The following is a 12,053-nucleotide window of genomic DNA, read 5'->3' on the forward strand; positions in this document are numbered from 1 at the left end:
ATCACCACAGCACCTGGTTTCTTTCCCACACAGCACACATTTCCAGTCACTCTGCTTTCTTGATTATCTCCCCAACTAGACAGGGACCTCTAGGAGGGCAGTGGTATCTCTGCATTTCCCCATAGCCTTAGCACCTAGTAATGTATCTGACACTCAGAAGACATTTTTGTTGCATATATGACTATGCGTACACAGCCCAAATACACACATATGTACTGTGGGACTGGTGGCACACATCAGCTGGGATGTAGACAACCACACAACTCAGGAGAACAAATTAGTCACTACCTACAGGTGAGCACTTAACTCTGTTAGTTAATAGCAAGAGAACCCAACAGATTTGGATTCTGGGTTTTTTCCCACGTGTTTGGATTCCATTCCATTCTGGGGGTGCTCTCTGGTATCTTTACAGATGTAGAACCCACAGCAGCCCCTACTTCAGGAGTCAGGTTCCATTCAGCAGGAAGTCTTGTTTAAATTGGCAAAGAAGCACCAAGGTGAATTCCTCTCAGGGAAGGGGTGTCCCACTATGCTGCATTGCCTTTGACAATGGCCTCAGGACCTGCTATCCTGCAGTTTCTCTTCCTCTCCTTTGAAACTGCTTTCTTTTCCCAGCTATCACCTCTTTGAAAATTAGTTTTTCCATTCTCCCTTCTGTTGGGTGAAGTTGGATTCTGTAGATGTCTCAAAAATTATGCCGTATGGCCATGGGAAGTCACTCAGTTTTCTTTTTTCTTATTTATGTGAATGTGTGCATGTGAGTGTATGTTTGTGTGCCATGTAAATGCAGGTGCCTGGAAGGGCTTTGGTTTCCCTGGAACTGGAGCTGCAGGTGGTTGTGAGCCTCTTGATGTGAGTGATGGGAGGCCCCATTCCCCTCAAGAGCAGCAAGTGTTCCTAATGCTAAGCAGTTTCTCTAACCTCTTAAGGGGTTTTAAACAAGGCAAGTTCCTTTTGCCATAAAGGTCTGATAGGGTCTTATAAATGTCAATAGAGAAAGATGTTGTCTAATAGCACCAGGCCTTTGCGGCAGGTTGAGAGCAACTAATGTCAGAAAGTTTAGGGAGAAGTTCAATGACCACCGGGGAAAGGTTAAGATGGTGAGGAATGTTTGGGGTTTGCTTTGGCTATCTTAAAGCCCTTTCATAGTCAGTAATTTTTTTTTATTTTGAGACAAGGTTTTAGGTTTGCCTCCAGCTACAATTCTCCAGTCTCAGCTTCCATATGTCAAGTATATGACATTACATCTGCGTCCATTACATTATTCTTGAATGTGCAATGGCCCTGGTTAACTGGTAAATATAGCAATGTTAAATGAATTCCTTCCTCTAATACATAGACATATGCTAATTTGTTATGTAAATATTTTTTTTAAAAAATCACAAAGTGTTAAATATATACCTTGATAAACTGGAAAATGACTCTTTAACCACTCTTGTTTTTCTGTATTACCTGCCCTTTACTCAAGAGAATGAGTGTTATAAAAATGATCTAAGTGAGGGCGTCATTAAAAATAAGAGGCTGGATAGGGTGGCATATGCCTTTAATCTTAGCACTCAGGAAGCAGAGGCATGTTGAATTCGAGGCCAGTTTGGTCTGCACAGGGAGTTCCAAGTCAGTTGTGGCTATAAAGTGAAACCCTGTCTTAAGGGTTGTGGGGAGGAAAGGAGACAAGCTGTCCCAGCAAGAAAATATAAATAAAGTACCTTAATCTTTTAGTGGAAGATCTGTATGAGTTTACATACAGTATGAGTATACATTATCACATGAATACTTTCTTCCTGTCAAATTATTACTTGAGCTGAGGGCATTCTGCTTTTGAGTGGAGCTGTGTCAATATTCCTTATAGATAGTGTATAGTACGTTGAATTGACAAGATAAGACACAGTTACACTGTGGTTTGGCAATGAGAGAACTTTTACAATCTTAAAACCCTGTTTCCTTTATAGGTGTTTGTGTGTAGGGAGGAGTGGGGTAGGTGTGGTGCTCCAGCTGCGGAGCTGACGGTGAGATCAGGAAGGAGAGGAGCTGTTAGGGAAGCAAACATTGCTTGTGGATTTCGTGTGTACCTATGAGGCCCATGGCCTTGAAAGAGGAAAGGGCTGTGTTTTCTAAAATAAAAACTGAGGAGCTGGCCCTTGTCCTTGCACCAGAACAGTCTCGGAGGCTACCAGGTCGTCAGGGAATATGGAGTACGTAGCTGGTGTGACTGAGAAGAACACCCGCAAACTGGAGCAGGCCCTGCACTGGAGACGCACAGGGCAGGAGCCTGGAGCCTGCCACGGTTTCTGCAGCTTTTGCTGCGGTTCTTACACAAACACCTGAACATTGTGTACCTCATTTCACTTTGCTTGCTTGCTTGCTTGTTTTTGGTTTTGTTTTACTTTTTTTGTTTTTGTAATTGATTTTACTTTCATCTCTAAAAAACAAAAACCCAGTAGTTTGCTGCTTGAGACTGAATTACAAGAAATTTTATATATTTATGTGTTTGCTTGTTTTTCCCAGTCTTCTTTCTGGAAATTACCAGTCTATCTGATGTTTTTAAGGGCAGTGACAACACCTAATATATTTTGAGTAGTTACTACATGCCGAATACTATATATAGATAAAATCCTGTAAGTACAATTATTGTCTTTACATTTCATGGAGAGAAACTGAAGCAAGAAAGCTTAAATTGCCCAGGCTTACATTGGAGCAGATAGGGTAGGTAGGATTTGAACCCAGGCAGTCTGGCTTTGGAGCCTACATTCCAAACCACCAAATTTGTTACCTTTTTCAAAAGAAGTTTCATTTAGTTTTTGTTTCCTTCCTTCCTTTTTACTTGGAGCAAGGTCTCACTATGCAGCCCTGGCTGGCCTGGAAATCACCATATAGATTAAGTTGGTCTTGAACTCACAGGGATCCTTGACTCTGCCTCCCCAGTGTAGGGATAAAAGGCCTGCATTCCCAAACCCAGTGCTGACTATATTTTATAAGGAAAACAGTTTCCTAGAAATCTGGTCTGTGTTCAAATACTCATGAGAGTCAGGCAAGGGCTTATGTCCCATAGCACAGAAGTCAGCCACGGAGGGTTCAAAGTGCCCTGTGAAGATGTTGAAGCTCACAGGAACAGTAGCCTTTATATTTTGTTTAATCATATATTGTGTCTTTATTACTTATTTTTTAAAATGAAGTATAGAAAGGAGACATGACTTATTTGAAGTCATACAACCTGGTCTCTCTGGACCATAAGCCATTGCTCCACGCTAACTTCCTTTGAGTACCACCTACAGCATGACTTTTGTTGAATTTAGTACTTAATTATGTCAGAGTTATATACGGGTTGTAAATTCCAAGTTGCATATAAATGTATTTAGGAATTTCTTCTCTGCTGTCCCATAGAAAACTTCTTTTTCCTTTTACAATATAGGTCTAACTTCCCAACTTGATGGCAAAATCTCAAGATCAGAGTTTGTACCTCCTCTATATGCTTCCTATCTTCCCTGGCTCTACCACCCACCCAGCTAAATGCACAGCATATGCTTTCTGACAGGTTACCTAGTCCCCCTCCCACAAAGGATCTATGTGCAGCAGGAGTGAGCTGGGATGTCTGTTGCTAACTTTGATATCCTTGTTATATGTGAGTCAACAGAGACAGAACAGACATTTGCTTTTCTAATCCTTCCAAATAACACGGATGTCAAGGAGCCCAGGATCAAAGGAACAGACTTAGCTCTGTCAGTAACCTCACTGGGGCAAACAGACAGAGAGCAGATGAACAGACAGACAAGCACACAGGGAAGCAGTGATCAAGAGCAGTGAAGAAGTGGATACCTGGGGTCGGATGCACTTGGATTTCTCTTTCAGCTTACCCTGTTAAGAGCCCATGGAATGGAAAGGCTGATGAGCAGGGTCCAAAGATAGAGGTGAGAGAGGGAAGGGTCAGTGTTCCCTAAACCCCTAGATGCCTTCTTTCTCCCAGCCTGCCCTCTCACTAGCCCTCAGCCTCGTTTTCCTACCCCTATTATGTACAGAATTTCTAATACTGATTGGGCGCCCCAATCTCCCTAGTCCCACACTAGCCTCTCTGGTCCCAACATTGCTCAGGATACTTCAAATCAAAGAATCTAAGTAATCCCTTTTCCTTTTGGACCACAGAATTTACATACCTATGCCCCTCCAAACTGTAGGTTGTCAATGGAACTTTCCTACAGCCTTCAGCAGAAGTAATGGATCCAAAGCCACAAATGTAGCTCATTCAAGTCTCAGTCCAATCAAAATGGGTATATATAGTCACCCAAGTCAGCACATTTCCAAACCAAGCCCAAGCCTAAGCCCTAAGGGTACCCTCTGCCTCTCAACCTTCACAGTTTCTCATGCTAGGCTCCTTCTCTACCCATATTCAAGGTCATACCCTTGCTGTCAGCCAGCTCTATTAGAGGAAGCTTTCCTGGAATTGTTCCCAGATCTCAGTATTATGATGAAGAAGCCAAGGGGAAAAAATAGGAAATCCTTGGGTAGGAAAAGAGAGGGAATTAGAGCCCAAAGGAGAGTACAGTGGTGTCAGACTCACCTGGACATCTGGACATGGCCTCTTAACTGGGGGAGACCGGGTGGGGGAGTCATTCATGCCCAGTTCTGCCCGCCCCAGATGTTTGACCACAATGCAACATCTCACTGGGAAACCCCTAAAGAAAAGAAAAGGCTGAAGTATTGGTCTGGTTGTCCAAAAGAAGCTAACAAGATGTACCCATGCCCCTCTAGGAGTATACAGCAAAGGGAAGCTGGCAATGGAGAAAGGGCCTGTCGACCCAAGTTAGTAGCCATTAGGTCAGCACACTTACTTCTCTCGGCATTTCTCCAAGGACTCATCAGCCAGCTCCTTCAGGTTCACAAGCTTTTCCCCCCTGTAGAAGGCATCTTTGGGGAGCAATAAACATTCCAGGCCTTAGTACACACCATGCTCCCCAGTGGGCCTAATGTCCACAGGGCCCTTCCTGAATAGGCCTCTTGATTCTGGTTCTTCCAGATGATTTGGGCTGACAAAGAGTCGGCCGAGGTAGGATGAGGAGAAGGCAGGCAAGCAGTCCCTACCCTCCATCCCAAGTAGCCCCGAATCAACAAACAGACAGAATGGAGACCAACTTGAGGTATCGGAGGACCTGGAGAAGGGGGAGGAATTAGTCACCTGTGGTGACGAGAAGGCTGCATCTGGAATCCAGGATCCTTTCACAGAGAGACTCTGCAGAGAAGCCTGCAAACTAGGGAGGGAAAAAGACCTGAGGGGAAGGCGAGGGCTAGGGGTTGAGCAATAGAGGAAGGGGTGGTCGTGAAATTCAGCATCTCCAAAACTGGGTTCCAGAAGATACCGGATATCTGGTTTGGACCTATACTTATGATCCTTCACCATCCAGTTCCAATTTCCTTCTCCAGAACCCTGTCCCTCACCCTTGGTTCCTGTCACCAGCCCCAGCTCCTACCACAATGGAGTGCAAAGCTCCAAGGCGAGCACAGGCCAGCATAGCCACCACGAGTTCCAAGATCATGGGCATGTAGATGGCCACTCGGTCACCCTTCTGAATGCCTACAGCAAAGAAAGACACAGGACAGGACTATGGACCAGTTTTGCTATCCTTGCCCCCTCCCACTCAGACGGCCTCTCCTAGCTAACTTTTCTGGTCCTGTTACCAGATCCCCACATTTCTTGTCCTCTTTCTCTCTAGTTCCTCAGAGGACTCAGGGTTAAGGTTCTCTAGTTCCTCTCTTGCACCCCATACTCACCCTGTTTACGGAGAACATTGCTGAACTGACACACTTGGGCCAGAAGTTCACGATATGTGATCTTGGTGGTCTCCCCTGGCTCATTGCCCTCCCTGAGATACACCAGAAAGAATCAGTAATTAGGAACACAGCTCTGTTTTCTTATAAACAAGATAGGAGCAGTAGCAAAATTCCATCTGCTCATCTCAATGCCTGGCACTCTCCTGTTAGTGAATCTTCTGCTCCATCTTTCTAAAAAATTTTAATTAGCTAATTTAAAATTTTTATGTGTATGAGTGTTTTTCCTGAATGTATGTTTGGGTACCACCTGCAAGTCTATTGCACCAGAGGCCAAAAGAAAGCATTGGATCTCCTGGAACTGGAGTTATAGATTGTTATGAGCCACCATGTGGATGCCAGAAATCGAACCCAGATCCTCTAGAAAAGTAGCAATGCTCTTAACTGCTGAGCCATCTCTCCAGTTCCCTGATACCATATCTTGAACTGACTAGACAGACACTTTGGCCTCTCAAGATACTTTGTATGCATGTTTTATGAGATTGGAAAGTGCTGTCTACCTCTGAATCTTTTTATGTTGACAAACTGGAGTGCTGAGCTCTTCTCTTTTATTCTAGGGTTGTATTAAAGAGAAATGACATAGCGGATGTGCCTTGTAATTGTTGCTGCTATTGTTGAGACATGGTCTCATACCCAGAACTCACTATATACACCAAGCTAGCCTAACCCACTGCCTGTCTCTGCCTCCCAAGTACTGGGATTAAAGATGTGTGCCATTAGATCCAGCAATATATGACTTTTATAAAGTATCAAGCCTGAATTAAAGCCCAGTGTAGTGACTCACATCTGTAATGTCACTATCCAGAAGACTAAGGTAGGAAGTTCTCAAGTTGAGGGTGGGGGGTTCCAGGACAGCCAGGGCTACACAGAGAAACTCTATCTTGAAAAAAACAAACAAAAAAAGAGGAGGAGAATGAAAAAGAAAGAAGAAATCCAGTTTCCAGCAGGCTTCTGCATGCACCAAGAGAACAGAAAGAGCTTTTGTCCTGCTTTTCATGACTGTTTTTTTTCTTTTTAAAAATATTTACATATTTACTTGCGTGTGGGTGGGTACACATGCCATGGCACAGAGCTCAGAGTTGGTTCTCTCCTTTCATCTTGTTGAAGCAGAATCTTTGGTTTCTGCTGTGTCTTGTACTCTAGGCTAGCGGGCTTGGGAGCTTCCAGGCAATTCTCTGTCTCTGCCTCCTATCTCACTGAAAGAATTCTGGGATTACAGATGTCCACTACCACATCTGGCATCGTATATGGGACCAGGGATTGAACCCAGGTCCTCAGGCTAGCACTGCTAACGCTTTTAGCCACTTGGCTATCTCACTGGCTCTTTTCTTTTCCCTCCTTCCCTCCCTCCCTCTTCCCTTCATTTGTCTTTTGGTGCAGGGTCTGTCTAAGCAGACCATGCTGGCTTTAAGTGTCCAGTTCTCCTGTCTGCCTCTGACTCCAAAGCAATGAGATTACAGCTATAAACCTCCACACCTGGCTCACGTGCTGTTTTTCCAATCTTTCTTTTTCTTAGATAAGATGATCATAGGATGGAATATTTTTTATCACTTTGATTTCACTGAACATGGTTGGTTTTTTTTTAAGGTTTTTATTTATTATGTACATAGTTTTCTTCCTTCATGTATCCTGCAGTACAGAAGAGGACACCAGATCTTATTACAGATGGTTGTGAGCCACCATGTGGTTGCTGGGAATTGAACTCAGGACCTCTGGAAGAGCAGCCAGTGCTCTATTCCTCTGAACCATCTCTCCAGCCACCAACATGGTTGGTTTTTATAAACCTTTATTTTTTTGATGGCTGAACAAAAATTGTTAATCAGATCTCTCTCTATGCCATGTGGATTCTGGGATCAAACTCAGGTTATCAAGATTAGTGACAGGCACTTTTACATGATAAACCATTTTGGTAAAAACCCTTTATCCACAATTTTTAATTACTTTTTTTTATAAAAATAAAATAATTTCTAAAATGAAATTTTAGTTTTAATTCCAGAGGTAACATCCTTAAAAATAAAACATTTTAGGGGCCGGAAAATATAGTCAGTTGGTAGCATGCTTGCCTAACATGCATGAAGCCCTGGGTTCAGTCTCCAGCACAGTATAAAATGGGTACAGCAGCACATGCTTATAATCCTAATACTCAAGAGGTAGAGGCATAAAAGTCCAAGATCATCCTTTGCTACATAGTAGGTTTCAGGCCAACCTGGGCTAAGTGAGACTTTACCTATGAATACATAAATACATAAAGAAAGTAATGAATAAAATAAATTTTATTCTTTTTGAGATGGGGTCTCACCATGTACCCTTGGCTGGCCTAGAACTCGCTATGTAGACCAGGCTGGCATTGAACTCACAGAGATTCACCTACTTCTGCCTCTCAAGAGCTGGGATTAAAGGTGAGTACATAATTTTCAACTCAAAAAACAGCAATGAAAATGTCACCCACATTCTATAGCATAATTCCTATCTCTTGACTCCCTAAGTCTGGCCTGATTTCTTTTAGTAATTCCTTCTTTGCTTATTTACAATTTTATATGCTATATGCATGTGTAGAACAAGACAGCTGCCATCACAGAGCTTATAGACTAATGACAGTGTAGGTAATATATAAGCAACAATTAAACCAAGATATTTTTAAGTTATGATATAGCGAACAAGAGATTAGATGAGAACAAGAGCTAGGCATCAGTCAAATCTGATAGGCCCTTGTAGGAGTGGTAAGTTTAAATTTTATTGAGTGTATTCTCTCTGGCTTCCTGATCCACAAAGTTCATGTCTACCTCCACATTAAAATTCCATTTTATATTCTTTGCTTGTTTGGAAGGGTGCATACTATGGCATATGTGTAGAGGACAATCAGGAGCAGCTGGTTCCACCCTTCACCACGGGGGTCCCAGGTCATCAGGCTTGGTGGTGAACCATCTGCCCAGCCTCTTCCACACTTCCTACCATGCCACTGCTTCTGCTCTCCTTTTCCAGATGCAATACTATATAATACCCCTCAACCTCAACAAGCCATCTGTGTTCCCTCCCCTTCTTTATATCCAGAGTATTTATGAAGGAGGAAACTGACACCTAGGGAGAACTAGCCAGCCAAGGTCACACAATAAGTGACAGAGCCAGGAATAGATCCTCAGATCTTCTGTTTTCAAGTCAGGACTATTTTCTCACAGTGGAAGGAACTGGATTGGCAAGGATCTCAGGGCTTTTCTTACTGAGAAAAGTCACACAGAAATTATCAGTCTTTCCAGCTTCTGGCTTGATGAGTCAGTTACTATCTTCTCCTTGGCTTTAACCCTCCTAGGGCTGAGAGAAGCCAAGCATAGCAAGCTTACTAAAACGGGACAGCACAAGGAGAGAGGAAGCTGGCAAATGTCCCTGAATGCCACAAGCAGAAAAGCTGCCCACTGACAAATGCTACAGAAACTTCAAAACATCTCCAGCTGCAGCGGAATGCTGATATGTGTGTCCTCATGTGTGCATCCCCAATGTGTACCCCGTATATACACTTATACAATGTGTATCTCTGTATATGCACTTGAATAAAGTCATATATACTAATATAGGAACAGTCTACTCACAAAAACTGAGCTACACACACAAACACAAATAAGCATAAATATATATATATATATGCAGAATTCAAACATGAGTCTGCCTGAAAGTGCATTTACATACCCACCTACATGCACATTGCCTTTTAGAAACTTTTCATCAAATCATTCTGCTTTTTTTTAAAAAATAAAACCTTTGAAATAATCTCATTTATTTTACCTGCTTGTTATTATTCAGTCCACTGCTGAATCTCTAGCACTGAAAACAAGCCTGGTATGTGCATGATGAATGGGAACAGATGTGCACAGCTCACATATGCAGAGCTCTCTGGCTGTGCGCACAAGCTATACATTATTGATATAGGTGCATTACTCATTCCAGTGTCTTCTTTCCCTGTCACAGACACCGGACTGGGGACCCTGGCTGCTTAGAAGGGGGAAGGGAACAAAACTTGGCCTTTTCAAGATCCAAAGCCCACCAGGATCCTTGAACTTTTAACAGAAAAATTAATTAGGTGTAATTTTGAGATTCAAAGAGACTGTTGGCTATGATGGGAATCAAAGGGTGGTTTGCATAAGAACAAGTACAGGGACTCAGAGTTCAGTCCTCTTTCTTCCACAGGGGAATTGTAAGATCAAAAAGTAAGAGGGACGGGGCTTGAGGTGCAGCTCAGTGGCAGAGCATTTTTCAAGCACGTGCAAGGTTCAGGTTCAATTATCAGCACAATGGGAAAAAACTGAGATGTGCAGATGAGTGGAGTAGATCACATGACTAACCTGAGCATGTGTAGGTGAGTGAAGTAGATCACATGACTAACCTGGGCATGTGCAGGTGAGTGAAGTAGATCACATGACTAACCTGAGCATGTGCAGGTGAGGGAGTGAAGTAGATCACATGAATAAAACTTGACAGAGATAGGAAATTATTTTCCCTCCTCTTAGCTTTCTATATGAGAGCAATAATATATGTAAATGATATTTAGCTTCAATTTAGGGGCAACAATAGAGGAATCAACTAGAAAACACAATCCATGCTTTGGCTAAAGGAGGCATCCGGTACCTAAACTTAGCTCCTGCTAAATTTCATTCAATGGGGCTCAATGATGTCATTTTTTTAAAGTCTGGAATATATTTTTGTCAAAAATTTTAAAACTGGTAGCTAATTTTCAAAAGTTTAGAACACCATAAGCAAAACAGAACTATTAGTGAGAGATTTAACTGATAGATTACTGATGGACCTTTACTCCCTGCCTCACTTGGAGGTCACAGTTAGTGGGAGAACACAGGATACATAGCCCTTCTTCTGCAGAGAGTCTTTTTAAACTATCCTTTTATATACCCTCCAACTTTACTCTAGTCCACTGTTAATTCAAAATATATTTAGGGACTGGGGAAATGGCTCAGCGGTTAAGAGCACATATTGTTTTTGCAAAGGACCTGAGTTTGATTCCCGGCACCCATACGAAGCGGCTCACAACTGCCTGGAACTTCAACTCCAGGGAGCCAACACCTCTCTGACCTCTTTGGGCACATGCACAACTACACATTCATACACATAAATAATAAAATTTTAAATATGTCTATGCATATATGTATATGTGTTTTCACAATTATTTCAATTGTCTCTGTCAAAATCACCACTAGGTAATTCAGGGGTGTTATTCTTTTTGCTTGGTTCTCGTGCAGTTTTTAGTCAGAGTCCATGTACTTCCAATAGTCTTATTAATTCTTACATTATCTAGTCCCTTTTGTACTCACATGTTCTTGTTCTGGCTTCCTCTCCTGTTCCCTCCTGCTCCATACACTCGACTGCCTTAGTGCTTGGCAAACACACTTATTCCCAGAATCCTCAACCTCCACTTGTAGCACTGTTCCTCAAGATGCCCACGTGGCTTGCTCTTTCTCTTCAAGGCACTGATGAAATGTTGGCTTGTTTTATTTATTTTTAGACTGAGTATCACTCTGTAGCTCAAGCTGGGGTGGAACCACTATGTAGCCTGGGCTGGCCTCAAACACACAGCAGTCCTCTTGCCTCAGCCTCCCAAGTGCTGGAATTACAGGAAACATTGCCTTTTCAGTGAGGCTATCCTTGACTATCCCATGGAAGAACGCTCCTATCCTTCAGAATGAACATCCTCCATGAGATCATTCATAGTTTCTCTTTCCCTCATCTAACCCCCAAGCTGAAAAGTCTTTCACCCTTCTAGTGCCTTTCACTTTATTTTCCTGTGATTCCCTGACACACACAACCTTGTACTGCATTTATATGGGTCTTATTTTTCCTATTGCACCCAGAGGGCAAGGGTCATGTTAGTTCTCTGCCTCTTCCAACTAAGGTCAGCACAATAGGGTACTCAGGGTCATAGTCAAAACATCAGAAGGCTGTTAAGTGATTAACAACAGAGAAGACTAGAGATCCTTTCTTACTATCAGAAGAAAGGCTTCAGATTGGAGATTTTAATTCCTTACAACTACAAGTAAAGCCTGAAATAGAGCCAAAGGATTGGGAGAAAGGTGAGTGGCAGGCTCAGGTACTTGCCTAGCATGCACTGAGATCCTCCAACCTCTTATGAGAGGAGCACTAGCCAGATGTTAATCTTGGGGGAAGAAGCTATTGAGGGATGCCCTAGCCACTCTGTTGCCTTCACCTAGTTACACCTGCTTTCATTTGTTGCCTGG

At 42.7% G+C, this 12,053-nt stretch overlaps 1 protein-coding gene across 2 annotated transcripts in view; it reads right to left on the bottom strand.

Moving 5' to 3' along the window:
* Acss2 (acyl-CoA synthetase short chain family member 2) overlaps window positions 1-12,053 on the bottom strand; it is a 36,773-nt gene that overhangs the window by 8,393 nt on the left and 16,327 nt on the right. Inside the window, exons 3-8 of one of the 2 annotated variants that reach the window (XM_057780344.1) lie at window positions 5,761-5,852; window positions 5,460-5,563; window positions 5,168-5,240; window positions 4,824-4,899; window positions 4,553-4,667; window positions 3,814-3,852 (exon numbers count right to left, since the gene is read on the bottom strand). In XM_057780344.1, the coding sequence (XP_057636327.1) occupies window positions 3,814-3,852; window positions 4,553-4,667; window positions 4,824-4,899; window positions 5,168-5,240; window positions 5,460-5,563; window positions 5,761-5,852 (499 nt within the window). The remainder of the gene's footprint in view (window positions 1-3,813; window positions 3,853-4,552; window positions 4,668-4,823; window positions 4,900-5,167; window positions 5,241-5,459; window positions 5,564-5,760; window positions 5,853-12,053) is intronic. The other variant, XM_057780345.1, reaches the window with a different exon arrangement.

This window comes from Chionomys nivalis, chromosome 9, assembly GCF_950005125.1.
Source record: "Chionomys nivalis chromosome 9, mChiNiv1.1, whole genome shotgun sequence".
Classification (NCBI taxonomy): Eukaryota; Metazoa; Chordata; class Mammalia; order Rodentia; family Cricetidae; genus Chionomys; species Chionomys nivalis.